Source organism: Typopeltis vanoorti, chromosome 5 (genome assembly GCF_054136105.1).
Source record: "Typopeltis vanoorti isolate ZY-2024b chromosome 5, IOZ_Tvanoo_1.0, whole genome shotgun sequence".
Classification (NCBI taxonomy): Eukaryota; Metazoa; Arthropoda; class Arachnida; order Uropygi; family Thelyphonidae; genus Typopeltis; species Typopeltis vanoorti.
In genome coordinates this window covers 40,583,507-40,609,745 of record NC_143553.1, presented here as the reverse complement: position 1 = coordinate 40,609,745, position 26,239 = coordinate 40,583,507, and the positions used below count along the sequence as shown (strand labels likewise).

Below are 26,239 nucleotides of genomic sequence, written 5' to 3'. Positions count from 1 at the left end.
TCTAATGTTAATAGTAAAAAAAAGTTTCCTCTTTATTTTGAGATTTTTTTTTTTTCTTTTGCAGCCTGTGGCTTCATGTATAATTCTTAATTTGGTCCTTGGAGGTAAACGAGTTTGATACGCTTGCATTTAAAGGAATGCGGAGAACCGACTAGGACTTCTGACCTAATGCACCTGGATAGTGAACGGACGAGGATGTGCTGGCAGTTTGGGATTTAGCCAACCAAATTGTATTCTTATTGGCTTAAACCAAAATAAAAAATGATGGTACAACATGACAGAATTTCATGCTGGCTGGGGTGTTGCCTGGTTAAACGAAGCCCCTGTTGTTTTTGCCAGAGAACCAGGGCAAACAGCAAAATGTCAGCTACTGGAATAAATCCTAAAACCCACCCCAATTCAATTTCACCAGAGTTCAAGATAGGTACTATCAACATAAGAAGCCTGAATGGCAAAGAAATGGAGCTAGCTGAGGAATTTGATAAGTACCAGAACGACATAATAGGGATGACTGAAACAAAAAACTGGCAAAAACTAGTGAGATCTTCCTGAGCAATAAATACAAAATGTTATATTCAGGCAATGACAATCATGGAAAGGAGTAGCCATAGTATTCAACACTAAATATGAGACTAATCTTCTTGAATGGCAAGCAATATCAAGTAAAGTGATGTGGGTAAATATGAGAATGGGGAACTGGGCAATGAGACTTATTTGTGCCTATTGTCCCACAAAAGGTTCTACTAAGGTAGAAGTGGAGCAATTTTTCGGGATTTTAGAGAAAGCAACTGACACAATGAAAAATGATAAGTTGGTTCTTGTTGGGGATCTAAATAGCAGAATTGGAAATGATTGTCAAACATTCAAAAATATTTTGGGAAAATTTGGAGAAAAGAGCAAAGCTAATAATGGCAAATATATGTTGGATTTCTGCTCAGGACATGGACTGGTTATTACCAACACAATGATCCAACATAAAAGTGTGCACAAATTCACATGGAGAGAAGAGGCAAGGAATAAAAGTCTCATTGACTATGTTATTGTTCATAGTGATGTTTTCTCCCTTGTGCAGAACACCAGAGTATACAGACGATTTGAAATTTGAATTGATCACCATTTAGTGTTGAGCAGGATAAAATTGAATTTTATATTGAAAAGAATAACATGTAAGAAAGTTCTGAAGTGAATAAAAGTTGAGCAGTTCTCTGATGCGAAATGTAGACTAAAATTCACAAACATTATTCAAGAAAAAATGAAAGAGTTCGAGAACAGGAACCACACCTTGAAGATTCAGAGGCAAGCCCTGAAGATAACACTGATTGATTCTGAAAGAGAGGTATGTGGTGAGGTCTGCAAGGATGGAAAAATTAGAACTCCATGGTGGACACAGAAAGTTAAAGAGGCAGTGGATGAAAAGAAGAAAGCATATCAAAAGTTCCTGGCAATTAAGTCAGCTTGGACTCTTAGAGAATACAGAGACAAATGCAAGAAAGCTAAACACTGTGTAAAACTGGCTAAACAAAAGTCATGCGAAGACTTTGGTAAGAACATAGAAAATAAATATCAAGGATGGGGCAAGATATTCTGGATGTTGTTGAAGAAGCTTAGAAATGGAGGAAAGAGTGCTGTAAAAGGAATTAGAGATTGAAGTCGTTGATAAAGTGACATGAAAATAAGAGAAAAAGATATCCTTGAAGTATGGAGTAATTACTTTGAAAAATTGCTAAATTAAACAAGCAGTGATGACAGCACAGTGGTAAAAAAAACACTGATCAGGCATGCAGTCTGGAATACATATCTATACTTGAAGTAGAAAGCCATCAAAAGCCTGAAATGGGGAAAGGCAGCAGGAGTAGATGATATTTGACCAGAAATGCTCATGTATGGAGGTATAAAAGTCTTACTGTAGCTGCACTGCATAGTTCAGAAGGCCTGGACAGAGAGAAGAATTCCAGCTGATTGGGGTAGAGCTCTCATAGTATCCATATATAAAAAGGGAAATAAAACAATGTAAAAATTACAGAGGTATTTCATTACTGAGTGTTCCTGGTAAGATACATGCAAGTATACTTGAGAAACGGTTGATAATTATTGTGGAAGAGAAGCTTACTATTATTAGACACCACCAGGAAGTCCAAAGACTCATTGAGGGAGGGTACCTGCTCTATTAGCTCTGTCTCTGCCACTCAATCTTTTTTTCTTATTTGGTGAACAAGCTGGATTCAGGCCGAATAGAGGAAGTCAGGATTTGATTTTCACTTTACGACAGATAGTTGAGAAATTATGGGAATATAACAAAGATCTGTATGTAAGTTTTGTAAATCTGGAAAAGGCATATGACAAGGTGCCAAGAGAGAAGCTATTCAAAATGCTACAGTTATATGGTGTTAATGGGGGTATTATATCAACCAATACTTAGTCTTTATTTGAGTTGTAAGTCAGCAGTTAGAATTGAAAAAAGTACAGGAAGGTGGTTTAATGTTAAATATGGTGTCAGACAAGGATGTACATTATTATTATTATGTGACACTTCCAGGGAGTCCAAAGACTCATCGAGGGGGGGGGGGGAGTGTGCCAACAGCATTGAACGATTGAAATCTCAACTACTAACTGTGCTCAAACTTGCTGAACTTTTTGCGTGAGCCATTTCTAACAGAGACTCTACCAATCGACCAACCTTTGCTAGCATCCTCTGTTATTCATCATCTATATGGATCACATTATGAAGGAGAGTGGTATTGAGCCTGATATCAAAATTTGATATGTTAATCTTAGCTCTTTGCTTTATGCAGATGATGTTATACTTCTAAATAAATCCACTACAAGTCTGCATGATTCCCGGACTAAATCGAATAACTGTTGTAATAGATATGAAGGTCAGCATTAAGAAGATAAAGGCAATGAAAATAGGTAGAAACATTGAAAATATCAACTGCATTGTGAATGGAGAACCCATAGAACAACTAAAACATTTCAGCTACTTTGGCACGATTATTAGTGAAGATGGTAAATTAAATACGGAAATAGACAACAGAATCAACACGGCTGGTATGGTAGGAATTCAACTGAATAAATTTATATGGAATAAAAGAGAAATTAGCCAAAACACTAAATTAGCAGTATACAAGACAGTGTTCAAACCAATTTTAACTTCTCTATCTGAGAGCTGGGTCAGAAGTAAAACACGTAACCAAAGACTAGAGACTGCAGATATGAGAGTCCTGAGAAAGATTAGGGGCATGAACTGATGGAATCAATGGCAATGTCATATTAAAAATGAGAATATTAGGAATGAACTTGTCAGCATCCAGGAATTCACTAGCAGAGCTAATCTCAGGTGGTATGGTCACTTAAACAGAATGGGAGAGGAAAGATTAGCAAAACAGGTGTACTCTGTCAGATTGGCAAGAAAAAGAAGATTCATACAGTAAAAAATGCCGTAGAAGACAAAAATATAAGATCTGATAATATTGGAGGTTTGACAGATAAGACTGATTTGGAGGAAAATTGTAGATAGGAAGTTAGTAATCATGTAAATTTTTCATGTAGTACTATCATATCCTGTACACCTCTTGAGGTTATATGTCAGGAATTTGATAACGATAATTTTTCATCGTAGACTAGCACATCTTTTACCATAATTCTACAGTAATTTGTGTACTAATTACTGTAAACAGATTCTGTTTTCAATTTTCTCACTTTTGTGGGAGTTTTTGATTGTAAACCACTTTCTTTAATTGGCCAAGAAAAGAAATGTAGTGGAATAAGATCTGGTAATCAGATAGGATAGTCATCTTGTTCACTGCAACCAGTCCACTTATGAGGGAAATGTTCATCTCACCAACTGCATGCAATAGTACTGTAATTAGCTGGTGCTCCATGCTGGATCTACATTTCGTCATTGTTCAGTATGACTGCATAACTCACCTGTCACTGTTTTGGTCAAAACAGAACTGAGATCAGAAGCAGGAATCTCGACCCATTTTGTGATGTCTAAGTTGTTGACATTTCTCTTTTCGTATGCATATTTTCACTTGCCCAATAAACAGTGTTTTTGCTGATTGCCATGCCACTCACTTAAAGGTTGCTTCATCATTCCAAATTTTTTTTTTTTTTCCCTTTTCAGGAATGATGTCATCCTCTGCACACATTTTTCTAAAAAATTGTTTGCAAAACTCCACTCGCTGATCTGGATCATCTTCTTCAGGCATTGCATGATGCTAATGAGGATGATATTGTTTCAAGTTGAAACATTTTTTGAAAATGTTTCAACATGAATGTCCTACTTTCTTGTTTACTTGCTTGTTAGACTTTTTAGAATTGAACTAAAAGCAGTTTCAATAGCCTGTTTTTCTTCAATATAGCTTCAATATTATTATTACCCAAGACCCCATGGAGTCAAAGACTCATCTAGGTCCACAGCTCATCATACTGTGCTTTAAACACAACCAAATTCTCTGCAGACACCACACTTTCAGGTAAGACATTCCAATCATTCATAACTCTGCATAAAAAAAACTTGCTTCTCACTCCTCTACTCATACCCTCTATACAGTTTCCAGGGATGACCTCTGGTTCTCCCCTGATCTCTCACTATTTTCTGTAGATTCTTTCCAGCATTGATCTTATAACAACCCCTTACTAACTTGTAGGTCTCTATCATATCTCTCCTCTTCCTCCTGTCCACCAGACTCTGCAAGTTGCATCTTCTCAATCTTTCCTTATACTTGATCCAGAGGTTAGAAACTACCTTAGTCAGTCACCTCTGGACCCTTTTCAACATCATCTTGCAGGTCAAACTAAGATCTGAACCAGTGGTTTTAAAGTGCTTGTTAAGGTTGACCACACCATTACATGTTATTCACCAGTGAAAGTACTCTTCAAAAATGTAGGCCATCTCACTCTTATTTTCTACTTTATGAAATGTCTTCACAAACACTGTTCATCTGTGCTAATTATGATCTTCTGTGATTCAAATCTTTCACTCCTGGAGATTCTGAAAGCAAAATAGTTATCAATTAATAATCATGAAATAATAATGAAATTGTATTGGCTATTGTTATTGCAATGGCCTTATTACTTCTGGATCATCCTCTGTATAAATTTTCTTGAAGGAAAGTTTGGGAACATTGTTTTATATATTTATTAAAATGGTTTATATATCATTATAATAGCCACAAAAATTACTTAAATTGCTGCTTTAAGTAATTTTTTTAGGGAAGAAAAGGGGAGGGGGGCTGGTTCCTATTGTTTCCTGGTTGTGAATTTCATTTGCCAAGACACAGTCTTGGTCATAGTAAGCAGTAAGGTTTCGATCTCAAAAAAAAATTATTTTTTGAGATAGCAAGTAAAATATATTAGTGTTTGAATACATCATCATAATCCAATTCTTGACATGTACCCTCAAGGGGTGTTCAGGATATTATGATAGTACTACATGAAAAACTTACATCATTACCAACTTCCTATCAACAATTTTCCTTCAAATCAATCCGTTATCTTCAAGACTCCATCATTATCAGATCTTATATTTCAGTCTTCTAAGGCATTTTTTGCTGTATCAACCCACCTATATCTTGGTCTTCCTCTGGGTCTTTTTTCTTCCAACCTGGCAGAGAAAACTTGTTTTGTTAATCTCCCCCCCCCCATTCTGTTTTAAGTGACCATATCACCCGAGATTAACTCTGCTAATACATTCCTGGATGCTAACAATGTCAAGTTCTTTCCTAATAATCCTTGTTTTTAATATGATACTGCCATTGATGCCATCTGTTCACTCTTCTAATCTTTCCCAGGACTCTCAAAACTGTGGTCTCTAGTCTTTGGTCAAGTGTTTTATTTCTAACTCAGATCTAAGTTAAAATTGGTTTGAACACAGTCTTATACAGCTAATTTAGTGTTTTGACTAATTTCTCTCTTATTCTATATAAATTTATTCAGTTGAATTCCTACCATACCAGCTTTGTTTTTCTGTTGTCTATTTCCATATTTTATTTACCATCTTCACTAAAAATTTTGCCTAAGTAGCTGAAATATTTTTCTTGTTCTATAGGTTCTCCATTTGCAGTTGATATTTTCAATGCTTCTGCCTATTTTCATTGTCTTGTTATTGCTGACCTTCATGCCATATCCATTACAACAGTTATTCAATTTAGTCAGGGAATCTTGCAAACTTCTAGCGGATTTATTTAGAAGTATAACATCGTCCGCATAAAGCAAAGAGCTGACATTAACATCTCCAATTCTGATATCATGTTTAATACCACTTTCCTTCATAATGTGATTTATATAGATGATGGATAACAGAGGGGATAATGTACATCCTTGTCTCACACCAGATTTAACATTAAACCATCTTCTGTACTTCCTTCAATTCTAACTGCTGACTTACAACTCAAATAAAGACTAAGTATTGCTTGATATAATGCCCCATTGACACCATATAACTGTAGTGTATTGAATAGCTTTTCTCTTGGCACCTTGTCATATGCCTTTTCCAGATCTACAAAACTTAAATACAGATCTTTGTTATACCCCCATGATTTCTCATCTATTTGACCTAAAGTGAAAATCTGATCCTGACAGCCTCTATTTGGCCTGAATCCAGCTTGTTCTTCATGAAGTTTCCTTTCCCCAATCGTTTTCAAACATACTTGCCAGCCTGGTTTGCCAAGTGGTTAGCGTATCTGCTCTCCAGCCAAAGGCTTCGCATTCGAATTCCATCGTGGGCATGGATGGATGTTTGTGATTGTCTGTGAAAATACTAGTGATGGTGAGCAGTAGCTGGCATTGGTGTAGATCAGGTGTAGCTAACTTCATTCTATAAGAGGGCCAATATATGGTGAGTGGTAGGGTCACTGACCCGCACACTTTTAGACAGAAATTAAATAAAAATAAACTCTGCATTTTTTCAAGGCAGTAGTTATATGTTTTGAATTACTATATCTGTTAAATCATTTTAATACTGGGAGAACAATATAAAATACTTGATTGATTTAAATATAAGTTATTAAATTTAATTTAATTACATATTTCAATTTTTTTTTATAATACAACTTAGTGAAAACACTGTGGGCATTCATGTGTGGCAACAAGTTCATCAAAGTTGATTTTCAACGATGATGACGATATTCGTAATAAATCCTGAAGATGGTCATCAGTCAGTTGGCTTCTTTGTGACGATTTAACCACCCTCATAGTTGAGCAAGTGCATTCGCATATGTATGTGCTTCCAAACATAGATGCAATTCTCAAGCAGAAATCAATCAATGCAGGATATTTTTCCCTTGGTACCAGTTTCCAAAAGTCAGTGCTTATCTCCACTCTTGACTGGAAAAAGGGGTCACTTTGAAGGTCACACAACTGCAATTGAATAGTGTCATGCTGCTCTGAAATGTCGAATTTCATTGGGTTGTTAAATAATGTCAGTTGTGGCCGCATGTCACTGAAGTCAGAAAATCGCTTTCTGAATTGCTCTAAAAGTTGGTTCCTCTAAAAACTGTTTTATTTCCTTTATCAAAGCAAAAAACTGTTTCAAATAGTTCACTCTGCTTAGCCAACATTTTTCTGTATACAACACTAAATCGTCATATTCTGCCTCCATCTCTGTTAGAAAAGAAAGAAACTTGCGGTGTGTCAAGGCCCAATTTCCGCTCTTAATTAGATTCACACGCTTCATTACAGTTTCATAACATCCTCTATTTCCAGAATTTTACCACACAGAGCCTCCTGATGTATAATGCACTGCAATATAGGGCAATTGATTCCAGCCTTCCTTAGTAAGCTAACTAAGCCTGTTTGAGTACCATGCATTGATTTGGCACCATTTGTCACAATAGCTGTGAGATTGTTGATGTTGTCACCAGTACCATTTACAACCTCCATAACTGCATCATAAATGTCTTGACCTTTGGCTGTGTTATGCAATGACTCTAATGCTAGTAGCTTTTCATTAATAGCAAAGTCTTTGGAAACAGTTCGAATGAAAATTAGAAGTTGAGCTGTATCTGTTTATGTCAGTTGATTCATCCAGAGCCAATGAGAAGTATGCTGAATCTGTAATAACACTTTTTAATTTATTTAATATGTGAGAACCTATTTCCTCGACTCTTTTTGTTAGTTTGTTTTGATAGTGGGATGCTTTCAAACTCATGGCAATTTTATCTTCCCCAAATGCACGTGCCATTTTCACAGAACAGTGTTTTACAAATTCACCATCAGATAATGATTTTTTTGCTTTTGCTATCTTTGCGCTTACAACAAACGATGCAAGAGTGAGCTTTTTTGTGTTGATGTTAGTTTATTAAAAATAGATTTCTGAGCACTAACCTTTCTCTTCAAATTACATACAATTTTAGTATGTACTTGTCCAAAGTATTCTTGATATTTAGCGGCATAGTGCTGCATGTAGTGACATTACATATGAAAATGTTACAAAAGGTTCTAGTTTTACAGTGACATTTGAAAAAGTTTCTCTTAAATGATTCTCAAAAAAAGTCAAATTCCTCCACTTCTACTTTAGTAGAACCTTCTGTGGGACCATAGGCCCAAATAAGTCTCATTGTCCATTTCCCCATTCTGACATTTTTCTATATCACTTCACTTGATATTGCCTACCATTCAAGAAGAGCCTCTTATTTAGTGTTGAATATTGTAGCTACTCCTCTTTTCCATGATTGTCATTGCCTGAATATAACATTTTATTATTTAAATTAAGGGGATATTAATCCCACATTGTTTTAAAACCGAATAAGAAACTCAAAGATTGGAATCAGAGTTTCATGCCGAATATAGTAAACTATAAAAGTATCGGCGATTACTACTGTGAGCTAATGCAAGTAATCCTAGTACGTAGTACAATCTCGGGCAACTCGCAGCAAAGGTGATGAAGTTCTGATCGCTATTCTTGGTATTTTCCATAATGTGAAAACACATTTCCTAGAAAATGTATGCTGTTATTACATTATGGTGGGAGGTCACTACCCAGACCGGTTTCAGCCTTTTTTGAGGCTTCATCAGTGAGTAGCTAGACCAAATAGATACCAAAGGGTATAGCGAAAAGAACTTATATACTCTGCTATATGAGTTGTCAAACAGGTGCAACCATTAAGTTACTTAAAGATAAAGAGGCAATAGGCTTCATTTCGGTAATATAAACATTATTTAAATTAAGGGGATATTAATCCCACATTGTTTTAAAACCGAATAAGAAACTCGAAGATTGGAATGTTTATATAATAATGTTTTTATCGCCGAAATGAAGCCTATTGGCTCTTTATATTTAAATAACATTTTATATTTATTGCTCAGAAAGATCTCGCCAGTTTTTGCCTTTTTTGTTTCAGTCATCCCTATTATGTCGATTTGGTACTTATCCATTACTTACTATTATAATAATGGAATTAACTCATGTAAATTATTCTTTATTCATAGAATTTTCGCCTGAAGATCACAGGCATCATCAGTACAGGTACAAAGGCTAATTAAACAATAACTGTTATATTCACAAAGCGCCACCTAAGTAGTTAAGGTTAAATTTCCTAAATTTATTTTTTAAAAAAATAACCCCCCCCCCCAATATATATAAATATATGTGTATACAATTACAAGTTAGGAAAGATTTGCTAATTTATAGAGTACTATCTCCCACACGAGGGAAAGACATAGACCATTGGAGCTGTTTAGGTTAGGGGAGTGAAGTAACGTTTTACTTTTCTTTGTAAAGCCGTTCCATTAGGAACCGACTTTTGTGAATATCTTTTGTCTTGTTCCACTGAACTTTGTTGTGTTGATGGCAAGGTACTGGATGTATGACTTGTGTTCTTCTAACCAGATCAGAGTGGATCTTCCTGTTTCATCTGAAATATGATAACCCACAAGAGCAAGGAATCTGGTAGACCCCCTGGATAGCTGAGATGTGGGAGCTTGTCCTTTGGAGATATGAGGAATGTGGAGATTTTTCTGACGGGTCGAAAGGCCACACAAATATTTAATTGTTTTAACACTTTAGCTATGCGTTCACTAATGCCTTGTACATAGGGGATAGGTATACACATAGGTTTTTCTGTATTTGAAGAGGATGCTGGAGCACGACTACTTAAAGCTCTTTTTATGAAGGAATTCTTAACCATTGGATATGAAGGAGGAATTAATATATTGTAATTCTTTTTTGTAATAGTTCTTCTGAAGAACAAAAGGATTGGGCTCTATGAACTAGTGTTTTTATGGTACCTGCCTTTTGACTGGGATGGTGATGTGATTCAGCATGGATGTACTGGCCTGTATGAGTCTCCTTCCTATAGACTGTGAATTGTAGGTTACCATCTGGTTGGTGAAGAATTAAGAGGTCTAGAAAGGCTAACTGCTTATTTGCTTCTACTTTTAGGCTGAACTGGATCCTTGGATGAAGTGTATTTATTTTTGAGAGAAACTGTTGTAATTCTTCCAAAGTGCTCTTCCATATGGCAAAAATGTCATCCACATATCTGAACCAAAGGTTAGGTCTGGGTGTAATGTTGTCAAAGATACGTTGTTTGATGTGCTCCATGAAGTAGTTGGCAATAGCAAGAGATATTGGATTACCAATTGCTGTTCCTTCGATTTGTTGGTATAACTGGTTTTTGAAGGAAAAATAACCGGACTTTATTACAAATTCAAATAATTTGACTATGTCTGGAGGAAATTCTTGGTGTAGTAATTCGATGCTGTCTGCCAACTGAATATTCGTAAATAGTGAAACAACATCTAGACTAATCATAATCTCTGAATCGTCTAGATGCAGATAGGAAATTTTATTTTTGAAATCCACAGAATTTTTTATATACGTAGCATATCTTCTAGTTGAAGAAGTGAGTAAATTTGATATTTTGCAAGTGCGACAACCTATATAGCCTACAACAGGTCTTAATGGAATTCCTGGCTTATGCACTTTTGGAAGACCATATAATCTCGGTGGGCACCTGAAGGAGGTCTTTAGTGTTTTCTTTTTATCTTCATCCCATATCGATATTTTTTCTATAAGAGCATTAAAGCCTTTTTATTTGACTACCGGTAGGATCTGAAGTGAGGGGCCTATAAGTCGAATAGTCGTGGAGTAACAGTGACATTTTTCTCTATTATTCTCTTCATATCATATTTCGGACAAACAGGAAGATCTGCTTTGATCTGGTTAGAAGAACGCAAGTCGTACATCCAGTACCTTGAACCTGAACAGTCTAGACTTGCAGAGCATGCCATCAACACCAGACATAGAGTTCAGTAGAACAAGACAAAAGTCATTCACAAAAGCTGTTCCTAATGGAACGGCTTTACAAATAAACATGTGAAACGTTACTTAACTCCCCTAACATAAACAGATCCAATGGTTTACGTCTTTCCCCCATGTGGAAGATAGCACTCTATAAATCAGCAAATCTTTCCTAACTTGTAATTGTATACACATATATATATTGTGTGTGAGGGGGGGAATTTTTTTTTTTTTTTTAATAAATTTAGGAAATTTAACCTTAGCTACTTAGGTGGTGCTTTGTGAATATAACAGTTATTGTTTAATTAGCCTTTGTACCTGTACTGATGATGCCTGTGATACTCAGGCGAAAATTCTATGAATAAAGAATAATTTACGTGAATTAATTCCGTTATTATAATAGTAAGTAATACTTCCACTCACGGTATTTCCTTACTGGTACTTATCCAATTCCTCAGCTAGCTCCATGTCTTTGCTATTCATGCTTCTTATGTTGATAGTACTGATCTTGACCTCGGATGTTGAGTTGGAGTGTTTCAGGGTTTGTTCCAGTAGCTGACTTTTTGCCATTAGCCCTGGTTCCCTGGCAAAAACAATGGAGGCCATGTTTAACCGGGCCTCAGTTTTTCATGCTCTAGTTGGCATGAAATTCTATCATAGTGTACTATCATTGTATTTGTAGTTTAACCCAATAAGAATACAATTTGTTAGCTAAATCCCAAATTGCCAACCCATACTCGTTTGTTCAGTATACAGGTAGATAACATGGTGTACCACAAGAAGGTGAGGATTGGACATTATATTGGTTCTCTGTGTTCCTTTAGAGGCTGTGTGGAGGTGTCTTCTCAGTTATACAGCTTTGACAGTTATGTTGCTTGTTGCACAAGACCTCCCATAATAAGTTTTTTTACTATGGAGAGGTTCATTATTAATAATTGGAAAAATTTATTCAATTATAGGTAATTTTTACAATCAGCATTTTACAATATTGACCTGAAAAAAGTTCCATTGTATTTTTTCCTTTCACCTTAATTTTAGTTAATTGTTTATCCTCTTCCCACTAAAAAAATCAGTTATAAAACAAATCAGCATTCCTAGGAATCTGAGATTTTGGACTTCATGCGTGTTCTACGTCCAGTAAAATTGATATCTTGCTTCATGATTTCTGAGAAATATTCATACTTAAATCCAAAGATTAGGATACTACAATAGAATATAAGAAAAATATAAGAATAGTGAAAAATAAACTTTCAAGGACTCCTGAAGAAAGACCATTATAGCCCTTTCTTCAGTTAATTCTCAAGTTATTCAATCTTTGGAATAGGCAGATAAGTTTTCCTTCCCAGAAACTTGACATTTTAAACCTGCATCTCAAAAAATGACACTGTACACTTTTATTTTTTTTTTTCAGTGTCTAAAATGACATTGTACACTGTTTCAGACATGTACCTTTTAAGGTTTAGGGGAATATGATGGCTTCATGTGTCTGTTATAATCCCTCCCCTGAAAGTTTTGATTCATCGATACTTTCAGCTCACTGCCCAGGATGACTAGAAGGTGGAGACTGATCTTCAAAAAATTATTTAGGCCTGAAGCATCTCTTTCTATTCTCTTTATGTATAAAAAGCATTAGAGGATGGAATGGGGTGTGTGTGTGTGTGGGGGGGGGGAGATGTGGATTGATAGTCATGTGTATGTTAGTGGAAGAGGCGAGACGAATGAATGGAAGTTGGGAAGGAGAGCATGTGATACTCCTTAGGTTGATGGTTCTTATCTTCAGTTCCAAAAATCTCGAGAAAAACACTCTAGGACAGAAGATAATAAGTTTAGGCAACTATTGAAGCAGATATGAGGAATTTCACTCATCCAAAGTTCATCTTTATTCCTACATATTGTTTTTAGCACCCAGTCTATATTGCCATAATTAAAGTCATCCTTAATAATCGCACTCTTTGTACTTTATTTTGCTCTGAATTTTTAAGCTATGGCAATGGATTACTGAATTTGTCACCCTACTTATCTCCATCATAAATTGTATGCTCTGAAACACAATACTGTTTCTGGTTCTCTGTTCTCTCAGCAAAGCTTGTATTGTCATTAATGTTATATATTCCTCAACTCCTTATTTAACCTTCCATTCATTCTCCCCACCTCTTCCACTAACACACACATAGCTATCAATCCACATAATCTCTAAATAAGAACACCATGGTGGATACAAGAAATTAAAAAAGCTTATGGAAAAGAAGAAAGCATACCAAAAGTTCTTTGGAAATAGGTCAACAGATGTCCTGAAAGAGTATATAGAAAAATGTAAGAGAGCCAGGCAACATGTAAAAGTTACTAAACAAAAGTCAGTGAAGACTGGTAAGAATATGGAAGATCATTTTGGGAGGAATGCTAAGGATATGTATTAAAGTTCAACTAGGATGTATAGATGTAATAATGGGAGGAATATCATTGAGCATGATCATGAATCTGCTGAATGGATGGACTATACTTTGAGTTCAGGCATTTTGAATGTGTGTCTGGAGGAAAAAGAGAAAGTTGCCAACTGGGCCAAGCAGACTGGATTTAAGGATAAGAAAAAGCAAGGTGATAACTTATGTCTCTATACAAATGCTGGGAGTGGAAATGAAGTAGTTGAGTTTGTTGCTTTGGTGGATATGTTGTTGCCTAAAATTGCTAGAATGAGTGAAACCTGGCTTTCAGAGTTGGATGTTGTAACCAGAATAGTGTGCAAAGGATATAGTATTTTTAGGAGTGACAGAAGAAAGAGAAGAGAGGAGTACTAATATTATTTATTTAGCGTATGACGTACAGGTCTCATGATGTTACATAAAACAGCATAAAAACAATTGTAAAAATCATATTAAAAGGGGTACAATAGGTTGATATGATTAAACATTAAAATTAAGAATCAGGAGTCAAAGCTTAATCCTTAAATTCCAAATCCACTCCAGGGATTCTGGAGTCAGTTTAAAAAAAAAAAATCCTCTTTAGTACCTGAGAATGAGTAGATAGAGCACTCAAGCACAATGTGATTGATAGTCTGGATCCTGCATCTGCATTCACAGTTTGGAGTATCAGACCAGTTCCATTTATGCAAGAGACTCTTACATCTCCTGTTTTGATCTGATTTAAAGTGGTCCATACATGTCTAGGGAGATTGAAAACCTCCAGACAAGATGTTGGATTTGAAATGGGAATTTCAAGATTGGTGGAGGTACATTGAAGAGGCGCCTGGATTTCAGTCTTTGTAAGATATGGAAGGAAATGTCTTGGTGGATAGGCAAGGAACTGTTTCCAGTTATTTTTGTCCATAATTTGTTTAAGGCTTGGGTCCTGCAAAGCGAGGAAGGGGATATATTACTGAGAGTTGGGAGCCAGTAACCAGGAGTAGATCTTGAAGCTCCAGAGATTATCCTCATAGTTTGATTCAGCTGGACATTGACTAAAGAAGCGTGTGCGCTGTTCAGCCACACAGGAGCACAATACTCTGCTATAGAGGAGTACTAATGATATCAGGTGACTTGAGTCCAGTTAGGATGGAAATAATTATAATAATTTCCCATATAGCACTGAATTTAAAGCTGTTTGGTATGAAGTGGATACTGATAGAATGAAATATATAGTGGGCTGTTGCTAAGACCTGGAATGAAGAAACACATTGCCAAATTACTCATATGAGTGATTATTATGGGTGACAAATTATTTGAAATTGATTGGATATCAGAAAACTCATGATAAGAACAAAGGAAAATTTGAGCTGTTGTGCAACAACTTTCTCAAGCAGCATGTGAAAGAACAAAGAGTGTTAGATTTGATCATAGTGTCAGAGGTGTCTCACTTAAGGATGTGACTATTTTACCACCAGTTGGTGATAGTGATCATGCCGTACTAACCTGGGATGTGGCCAACTAATATGGATGTTCCTATCAGGGCTGGTTATATTTTGAACTACATATCTGGAAATTATGACAAACTCAGGAGGATATTATTTTTGGTTCCATGGTATCAGTGTTGTTGAATGGAAAGGATATCAGCAGTGTATGGGAAACTTTGAAAAGACTCTTAAATGATGTGATATCTGAATGTGTCTCCCTGAACTTTGATGAACAAATAGAATGGGAGTGAAATATGTGGATGTGCATATCATTAAACAAGTAATGAATAAGATGTGGAAGAGGAGTTGTGAAATATAAATGCTCAAGCCAGAAAAGTTACTAGCATTATATGGAAAGGTAAGTTGGTGTATGAAAAGGAATTGGTTGTACAGGCTAAAGGCAACCGAAAAGAATCTTTTCATTATGCTGCAAGCAGAAGAAAGAATGACTGTGGAAGAATAACTTTACTGAATGTAGATGGTGCCTTAGTATCAGAAGCAGCAGAGGTAATTCAAATAATGAGTGCTCAATTCACTAAGATATATCAACCTGATGTATGTAATATAGTGCTACCACTGAAATGGATAAAGAGACAGATGCATGAGAAGGAGGTTCCAGTGCTGTTGCATAACCTGAATAAGAATTTGGCATTTTGGACAAATGGGATATCAGGAATGTTCACCTGTACTGTCTAAACCCTTGATATATTTGTATAATTTGATTTTTAGCTCAGGAATGATCCTACAGAAATGGAAAGAGTGTATGATAATCCCATTGTACAAGGGTGGTGCAAAGAGTGATGTAATTGTCAGCCTATCAATATCTGGAGTAATCATAAAAATTTTAGATAAGTTGGTACAAACTTGCATACGAAAATGGACAGACAAACAAAATATACTTTGCAAGGAACAACATGGATTTGCTAAAGGGTTACCTGACTGATGGACAGGTATCAGAAAGTGGTATATAGAAGTGAATCTGCCAGATTTAAGGTGACTAGTGTAGTGCCCCAGGGATCACTCCTTGTACCACTGTTGTTTAATATACACCTATACATTAATGATAATAATTAAGATAGGCAGGGCAATCAGAGATGCTACTGATATACAACATTTAGTGATTTGAATAGGCAGCTCGAAGTGTGGGCAAACAATAATGGCTGTCAATTTAATGTTTATTAAATTAAGTATTAATTAACATTAATAAGTGTAAAATTATGCACTGTGGCATGATGCGATATCCAGCAACGTATTATATTGGTGGGATTATGCTTGGTTTAACTGTGATGAGGCTAGAGAATTTGGAATTATGGTAGACAGAAAGTTGAAGTTTAAGGGGCACATAAAAACTGCAAATACAACTCGGGGGATAATTGCGATGTTGAAACAAACATTGACATATAAGGAAGTCAACCCCCCCCCACCACCACCATGTCTCTACAAAGCCTTGATAAAGTGGCTGTGGAAAGACTGCAAAGAAGAATTACAAAGATCGGGATTATGGAATGATATTGCAAGGATAGATTGAAAGAATATGGACTGCAGACACTAGTAGACAGAAGAAAGAAGGGTGATATGATAGAGGCCTATAAACTTTTGAGAGGTTATTGGCTGATAAAATTTTTCATTATAAGGAAGGTGGGGAGAGGAACAGGGGACATCCATTTAAGTTAAAAAAATAAATAAAAATAAATTAACTACCATGGATGAAAAATCAAATAGATTTTTCTCTCTGTGATTTTTCTTTTACTATGTGTGAGTGGAACAGTTTGTTGAAGTAGTGAGTGAATCTAAGAAAAATGCCGCCTCCCTCGATGAGTCCTTGACTCCCTAGAGGTCTACCAATAATAATATTAGAGGTCATCATCTGAAGCATAACACAAAAGGTCCATTACAATTCAAACAGTATGCCAGATTACACATTACTGTACTAACCTAACCTCTGGCGAGGGGGGAATCTTATTTTATATAGCCAGAGATCAAATTCATATTATTCATTAACCATACAGCAAAAGTGGTAGCCTTATCAATATTAAAAGAAAACCTGAGATTTCTTAATAAATTATGGCTAAGATCTTTGAATACTATAGTCCTAATTATGACCTGTTAGAACAAAAGGTTATACTAGTCAGATATGTGCCATCCATATTCTTCCAAACATTGGGAAATTAAAGTTATTACTCTTAATATGGCAGTCATCACCTATTTTAAGAAAACAATCTCTGATCATTGTAAACATTAAAAAAATGTAGTAGAAAATATTCAAGAGGAATGCAATCAGGAGTATATGCACATCAATACTTAATATAGAAAAAAAGCTATCAAAAAGCCTGAAATCTGGAAAGACTGGAGTAGATGATGTTTGACCATAAATGCTAAAATATGGAAGTTATTCAAGTTTTACAGTGGCTGCACTGCACAATTGAGACGGATCAGGTCAAATTCTGGCAAACTGGGTTCATGCCAAATAGAGGTGGTCAGGTTTTCACTTTACAACGAATAGTTGAGAAATTTTGTAACAAGGTATGTACTTACATTTTGTAGATCTGAAAAGAAAGAATATGACAAGGTGCCCAGAATTTTTGAAATGCTACAGTTATGTTGAACACAACAAACCTCTAACCAATAATGGAACGTTATACAAAGCAATTCAACATGTGTATTGCAGTTGCAATTCTGCACTTTGAATTGAAAAAAAAATACATTAAAATGGTTTGATGTAAAATCAAGTTTAAGACAACAGCACACACTATCTCCACTCTTATTCTTCATCTATGTGAATTGCATTATGAAACAAAGTGGCATTAAACAAATTTAGTGTTATTATCCAAAATTCTCTGACTAAATTGAATAACACGTCTAACCAGTTGAGCATGATAATCAGAAATAAAAAGACCAATAGCTGAAATATTTTACTTGCTGTATAGTTGCATTCTCAGTAGAAAACCTATAAAGTAAATAAAATATTTTAGCTATTTATCACAATTTTAGTGAAGATGGCAAAATAGATATGGAAATAGACAACAGAATAAGCAAAGCTGGTATATGGTGAGCCAGTTGAATAAATTTATATGGAATAAGAGAGAAATTAGCCAAAACACTAAACTAGCAGTATACAAGACTGTGTTCAAACCAGTTTTAAGTTATGGAGCTGGGAGTTGGGTTAGAAATAAAACATTTGATCAAAGAGTGGTTACTACAGATATTTGAGTTCTGAGAAAGGGAAGTGAACAGATGGTATCTATGGCAAAATCATATTTAGGATGAAGATATTAGGTAGGAACTTGACATTGTTTGCATTCAAGAATGTGTGAGCAGAGCTAATTTAAGTTATGGCTGAGATCTTGACACTTTTGACCAAGTCAGTTCATCATAATCTGATGAATTATGGTGAATTGATTTAGTGAAAACTACCCCAGAAGGTTGAAATATTAGGTGTGACAGTAATGGAGAGCTAACAAGTAATAGACTAATTTGGAGAAAGATTGTTGATAGGAGATTAGTATTGTCAACTTAATTGTGTAATACTGTCATAGTATCCTGTATGCCCCTTGAGGGTACATTAATTTATATATAATTAATTATAAAACTGTTTTGGGACTAATTAGAATAGTCCACATTTAGCTAGAAAAATACAAAATAAAAAAAAAGTGTATCCACTGCTGTGGACAGAAATGTTTGACAGGCTATATCCTGAACACCAGCAACAATCAAATGGACAATGAGGGAAACCATCATACTTCATTTGCAAGTTCAAATTACATTTTTTTTTTTTTTTTTTTGGTAATCTGCAGTCACTCTTAAAAGCACTCTAGCCCTAAGCATTGGATGTGTGGAGTTCCCCAAGATATTGAGAAATATGTTTATATTACTGACAGAAATATTGGAAACATTAATTTCATTTCAATCTTTGCTGATGCATATTAATTCCATCAAATTACATAATGAGTTTTAACCACTTTTATAGGCCTACATATTATACCATGCAGTAATATAATTCCTGCATTCTGGCAGGAATTGTAGAAGCAGAGGTGGTACTTGATGGAAGGGGAAATCAACACTTTGCATAAATCACAAGCTGGAAAGCTTATGTAATAATGTAGTTGATAGGAAAAGGAATGAATTGGGCTCTGTTGCTTTGAATTATGGTCAAAGCAACTAAGGCTTGTGAGGCCCAGTATACTATGCTATTAACTGTATCAGTTCTTCTGGCTGGTTTGCTTGTTTTGTGGGCAGAAATACCTTCCATCTTCAAATGAGACCGACTGTCCCTTGATGATGACAGAAGAAACTTTGTTGAATGTGATAGCAATAAAGTGACTAGGACAGAAGATACGATAGAATTATTTGGTGATAAAGATACTTCAACAACATGAAGTATCTTCATCAAGATACTTCATGTTGTTGAAAATATGATTGAAGAAAAGAGAAGCGGAGAAATTAGAGATGTTTAAGCATGGCATAAAAAAAAAGGAAGCATCAAATTAAAGGGGCCTGTTTGCATTTCTGTAGTGACAATTAAATATGAGAGAAGTTTCATATTGGGATGTGAAATTGGGTAAAAGGTAACTGGATTTTCTATGAAGGATGAAGTAAGTTTATTAAGGAAAATATTGTTTTATAGTTAGGTTGATAAGATAACAGTAAAAAGAAGAGTGCATACTTGACTATTTCAGGATTTTGTGAAGGCAAAATCCACAAATAGTATATTAATAAGAGACTGCATCTCAAATACATTAAAGTTGTATGATTATTGGATTAAGTAGCAGCAGTGTCTGAGGAAGATGAGGTGTCATCCAGCTATTTGGATTGCTTCTGTTCATCCAGTATGTAATAACATAATGATTATTTCTATTTTATTTATTTTTTTAAGGAAAAGAGATTCACTCCACAGATGATTTGAAGTTGATAAAATCCTTGAAGTACTTCTTAATAATTCTGCATGATACTGGAAGCTGTTCACAAACATTAGAATGAAGTGTAAGCAAGCATAAGAAAGTTGGTAGTGGTAGTAGATACAAATGATTTGATTGGGAACAAGGAGAATGCCAGATTTGAGATCAGGAGGTTGTTGAGGAGAGTAAAAGATAAATGTGGTAGGAAAGGTAGTCAGTATGTAGCTCAGGTATGATAGTGATGAGATTGCAAACAAAGATTGAATGATATGTTAGCACAGCTATACAAGGGGAAAGGAGTTCATTTCATGAATGTGTGGGATGAATTTGAGGGATAGGTGGAGCTGAATAAGAGAAGAAACAGACTGTGTTTAAATGGATTTAGTCTACATCAGCTGCAGAAACTTACTGGAAGAGAAATAATGACTGAGGTGAATGGAAAACCTGAGGAAGTAAGAGGTAATGTGGAAGATCAGGGAAGCAGGGTAAGACAATTTGTGAATAGAGAAGTGAGCACTGTGAAAGATGAGAACAAGAGGGAAAGAACACAAAATGGACAGTGAAATGAGAAATCAGGGTGGACAGGGAGAAGTATCTGTCACCCACACTTCATCACTGTGTGAGAAGTGTGGGTGACAGATACAGAAATGGATGTGTAAGTGTACACATTGAGATGGCTAAAACAACAGTCAGAGACTTGTATAAAATCTGGAACAAAGTTGAAGATTTTGGATGCAGCTATTTTTTTTTTTACAGCGACTTATGGATATGAGACTTAGAACCTAAAGATGTCTTATAGAAAAAGGACAGCTGCTTTTTAGATGCGTTACAGAAGGCTGTTGAGGATACCTTTACTGAAATAGAGACAATGGGGTGATAAAAAGGATCAGTAGAACTTTAAGGCTGTTTTGGGATATTGATAGAAGAAAGTTGAAATACTCTGGACATGTTGAAAGGATGGACTTCTCAAAACAGTAATAGAAGGTAAAGTTATGGAAAAAGAGGAGGGGGTAGACCATCAGTGAGATGGATGATGTGTCTAGAGTACCTGATCTTCAGAGTTCAAGCTTCCAGAAAAGCATACAACAAGGCCACATATCATGTGCCACACCACATGTGGCACATGATATGTGACCTGAGTGACCATATGGCATCTGCTGCTGTCCAATGGACAGATGGATGAAAGAAGTCTTGAATGGTAATATGCAGTCATTTACAGATGTGAAGTTGGAAAGAACTGTGAGAAGTAAAATGGATATTGCAGCATTGCAAGTGGACTTGAACAGAGTGGATGAATAGGAAAATGAGTGGTATTAACAATTTGAAAAACAAAAGTATAGTTTTTAAATTCAGGAAGCATGGATGGAATGCAGTTGGAGAGATCTTAAAGGAAATGAGGGATTTTGGGGTATTAATGGATAGGGACCTGAAATTTCAGGAACATTTTGAAAAGGAAGGACATGATCAAGACATTTTTGTAAGGGGTTATCACCAGATTGTGGATGAGAATTTTCCCAGAATGGGTAGAAATAGGGAGAATAAGAGGCCATCTCTGGCAGCTGTACAAAGAGGGGTGAGAAGTAGGTCTTTTGCATGGAGAACATTAAGTGATCTGTATACATTGTCCAAAAGTGTGGCGAGTGCAAACATGTATGATGAGCTATGCATATGTGAGATGGGCCACCCATAATAAGTCTTTGACTCGATAGAAGTTTGATTCTATTGATAATAGTAATAATCTGCCAAAGTGAGCTAATAAACAGAGATGTTAATTTAATATATCTGAATGTAGGTTTGCATTTTGGTGTTCAGAGATGGAGGGTTGAATTCTGTATTGGTTCAGGTTACATTCTGAGGAAAGAAAACTTAGGAGTTATGGCTGATAGTTAAAGTTTAGATGACTTGATTACAAAGGTTAAATGATAACAGAATTGCTTCATAGATGAGAGAGATTGATAGAAATAGTTTTTTTTTTTTGTATACACAACTGGACTATTGCCAGTAAATTTGGAAGCTCCAGTTTTAGGGAGAGTTGAATCTGTGGATGGATAGAATTTAATCTACTGAACTTTGTTAACAGAAAGAAAGAAAGGGGATCATATGATAATGATCAAGAATTTAGTGTTTGGGAGAGCTTGAATGGATGAATGTTTTTAAGATCTTCTGAAGAGCAAAAGGATGGGTTAAGGTTCTCTCTTTCTGAAAATTAGTTTTTTTTCCCTCCATAAAGGAGTAAGGAGTAGACTTTTTGTGTAGAAGTTAGCAGGTGAGATACATTGTGAGATAAGATAGTGCATAGGACTTATTGCTATAACATCATGTAATTTTGGTACATTGCTTTTGGACTAATATTTTGAAATAAAATTTCATGAGTAAACCGGATTTAAAATGGTAAAACTTTTTAATCAGTTTTTTAAAAATTTTAATTAAATGATATAAAATTTCTAAATTAAATTACATTTTTCATTTATTTCAATATACTTTATTTCAATATGTGACTAATCTATTGGATTGAAATATTTGCAAGGTACCTGCATCAATAATACATCAGTGATGATGTTCAAAAAAGGGTGTTTTGAAGTTGGAGGCACAATATATCCAGTTGCCATTAAAGTAAGTTATCATTCATTTCCCTATAAAATGTAGTTCACGAATGATGTTAACTTTTAACTCATGTGCAAAACTTGTTTGGTTTTTGGAACGTGCAGGCATTTCACTGAATTTCCTAATATAGTTTATATTATTTATGGAATTAGCAGCATTTGTTGAATAACAGGTATATATTAATAGCTAAACATGTTTTGTCACTTACAGTAGTGCCATCATCAAAAATCAGTATTAAACTTACTATTAACTAATATTAAGCACTGTTATATAACCATATCATTATATGCAAAAGAAAGCCAAGGATGCAATCAAATGCAATGTCTGATACCTGTGATGTGTAGTATTAAAACCAAGAAAGAAAATTGGTTCATTTTATTGATTGGGGATGTTGCAGACAACTCGGAGAACTCATCAAATTCCTGATATATACCCTCAAGGGTTGTACAGAATATGATAGTACTATATGAAAATTTACATCATTCCTAACTTCCTATCTATAATTTTCCTCCAAATCAGTCTGTTACCTGTGAAGACTCCAACATTATCAGATCTTATATTTCTATCTTCTAAGGCACTTTTTACTGTATCGATCCACCTATATCTTGGTCTTCTTCTGGGTCTTTTTCCTACTAACCTGGCAGAGAACACTTGTTTTGCTAATCTTTCCTTTCCTGTTCTCTTTAAGTGACCATATCACCTGAGATTAGCTCTGCTAAAGCATTCCTGGATGCTGACAATGTCATGTTCTTTCCTAATATCCTCATTTTTAATATGATATTGCCATTGATGCCATCTGTTCATGCATCTAATCTTTCTCAGGATTCTCATATCTATGGTCTCCAGTCTTTGGTCAAGTGCTTTACTTCTGACCCAGCTCTCAAATCCATAAGTTGGTTTGAACATGGTCTTGTATGTTGTCTGTTTCCATATTTCATTTACCATCTTCACTAAAAATCGTGCCTAAGTAGCTGAAATGTTTTACTTGTTCTATAGGTTCTCCATTCATAATGCAGCTGATATTTTCAATGTTTCTGCCTATTTTCATAATCTTTGTCTTTTTAATGCTGACCTTCATACCATATCTGTTACAACAGTTATTCACTTTAGTCAGGGAATCTTGCAGACTTGTAGCAGATTTATTATAGAAGTATAACATCATCCACATAAACCAAAGAGCTGAGATTAACATCTCCAATTTTGATATCAGGTTTAATACCACTTTCTTTCATAATGTGATCCATATAGATAATGAATAACAGAGGGGGATAATGTATCCTTGTCTGACCCCAGATTTAACATTAAACCACCTTCCTGTACTTCCTTCAATTCTAACTGCTGCTTTACAACTCAAAGACTAAGTATTGTTTGATATAATGCCCCATTGACACCATATAACTGTAATGTTTTGAATAGCTTTTCTCTTGGCACCTCATCATATGACTTTTCCAGAGTTGTTAGGAAATAATACATCTAGAAGTTGGGGAGAAATATAGTTGGTGGATAAATTTTGAGAATTATTCTCAATGCTTGTTTTTTTTTTTTATTGTGGTGAGAGAAGAGGGAATAACTAAACAGCAGGCTAGGAAGTGAGTGCAAGATATAAAAATGTGAGAAAATTTTTAAAAAGGGCAAAGCTAATAATAATACCTGCTAAATTTCTGTTCAGGACATGGGCTGGTTATTACATACACAATGTTCCAATATAAAATGTGCATAATTTCACATGGAAGTCAGCACACAAGAAAGAAAACTCTTCTTGACTGTGTTCTTTACACTGGTTTAGGATATTCTTATGAATATGCAAGGAATTTGAAAGAGAATGTGATCACTATTTTCTTGTGAACAAGATAAAAATGAATATCGTATTGAAAAGAAAACTGCATGAAAGTTTTCAAAAGAAGCAAAGCAGATTTCGGAGATGATTGTACTAAAATATACAAGTAATATTCAGAAAAAATATGAAATCGTTTCAAAATAAGAACCAAATATTGAAGACTCGCCAACAAACTGAAGAAAACATTGATTGATATAGCTAATGTAGCTTCAAGATGAAGCCACCATTACTTCATTACCAAAAACTATATGGTGGCTACAAGAAATTAAAGTGACAGTCCTTGAAAAGAAAAAAAATCTTATTGAAAGTTTCTGGCAAGTAAATTAAGTGGTTTGTGAATACAGAGAAAAATGTAAGAAAGCTAAGCTCTGTATAAAATTAGCTAAACTAAAAGTTGTTGGAAGACTAGTAAGATATAATATCGGTGTCATGAAGGTGAGTGTGTTCTGTAGAGTATTGAACTAGCTGAAACTTAGAAAAGAGTACAATAAATCAGATGTCAAACATGATGTAGAAACTGAAGATAAAACAATTGAGCCTCTGTGGCTCAGTCAGTATGGATGTTGCACTTTGGTTGGAAAGACTTGAGTGAGTTAGCCCATCTCGTATGGAGATAGCGGGGTTTTTCCTGCCAGAAACTCTGGTTTTCTATCCTGTAAAACAGACAAACTGGCCAAAAAAAACATGCAATTTATAGCCATAGAAAATAGTGCAGATCAGAATAAGCCCTCTATCATAAGCAGTATCATGTTTCTAAGAAACTGAGTTACTTGACCTTGAGAGGCCATTGAGCCTAACATGAAATGGAAGATGATGATATTCTCAGTGTCTGGTGTAATTACTTTGAAGGATGGTCAAATGAGATAAGCGGTCACAGAAATATTCAAGAGGAGTACAGTCAGGAGTACCTGCCAGTACTTGAGGTAGAAAAATCTCTCAGAAACCTGAAATGTAGAAAAGCATCTGGAGCAGATATTTTACTAGAAATGCTCAGATATCAAGGGATGGTTTTACAGTTCTTACACTGCATATTTCAGAAAGCTTAGTCAAATGTCAAATTCAAAGTGACTAGATTATAGCTATCATAGTATCCATCTATCTGTAGCAAAAGGAAACACAATGGAACGTAAGAATAATAAGTTTTATGTAAGCATACTTAAAAATAGGTAAGAAAAGTTGTGGAAGAGAAACTTGAGATAAAACAACCTAGGTTCAAAAGAGGGGTTGTCAGGATCATATTTGTTGTATAAAGAGTTGAAAATCATAGGGATGCAACAAAAATCAGTATTTAAGAGTACCAAAAGGTTTCAGAATAATCTTCAGTTATATGATGTAAATGGACCATTGACATTATATAAAGCAACATATGGCACTGCTAATGTGCAAAGATGAATGCAATGAGTGACTTGAGCTGTTAAAAAGATAAGTATTGGTAGTAAGGAAAGATTGGTAGTAAGTGTCTGTTTTGTGAAAGTACCGGCATTTAAGTTTGCATTATTCGAATTGATGATTTTGTGTGTGTGTGTGTGTGTGTGTGTAACTGTGGTATTTAGTTAGGACTTTACAATCTCAGTATTGTCTCCACATGTAACGATTGTATTCAACATGGTGTCACCGGTTTCATTACCAACCCTATCCCTCTCCCATTTAAGACCACATTATTTCTAACTTAGAGGAAGATTTTCTTAGCTTGATATGCATGTGGTATGTACTCGTGCATGTATGTGTACATGAAATGCAGGACAGTGGAAGATGCTAGGAGACATGAGTGT

At 35.2% G+C, this 26,239-nt stretch overlaps 1 protein-coding gene across 3 annotated transcripts in view; it reads left to right on the top strand.

The window, feature by feature from the left end:
- The window catches only part of Gpat4 (Glycerol-3-phosphate acyltransferase 4), a 470,968-nt gene that overhangs the window by 283,950 nt on the left and 160,779 nt on the right, over positions 1-26,239 (top strand). For all 3 annotated transcript variants that reach the window (XR_016548355.1, XM_090393085.1, XM_090393086.1), the window contains exon 12: positions 22,554-22,639. Coding sequence is in view for 2 of the 3 variants with exons in the window: in XM_090393085.1 (XP_090249211.1) it covers positions 22,554-22,639 (86 nt within the window). In the remaining variant the exon portion in view is untranslated. The remainder of the gene's footprint in view (positions 1-22,553; positions 22,640-26,239) is intronic.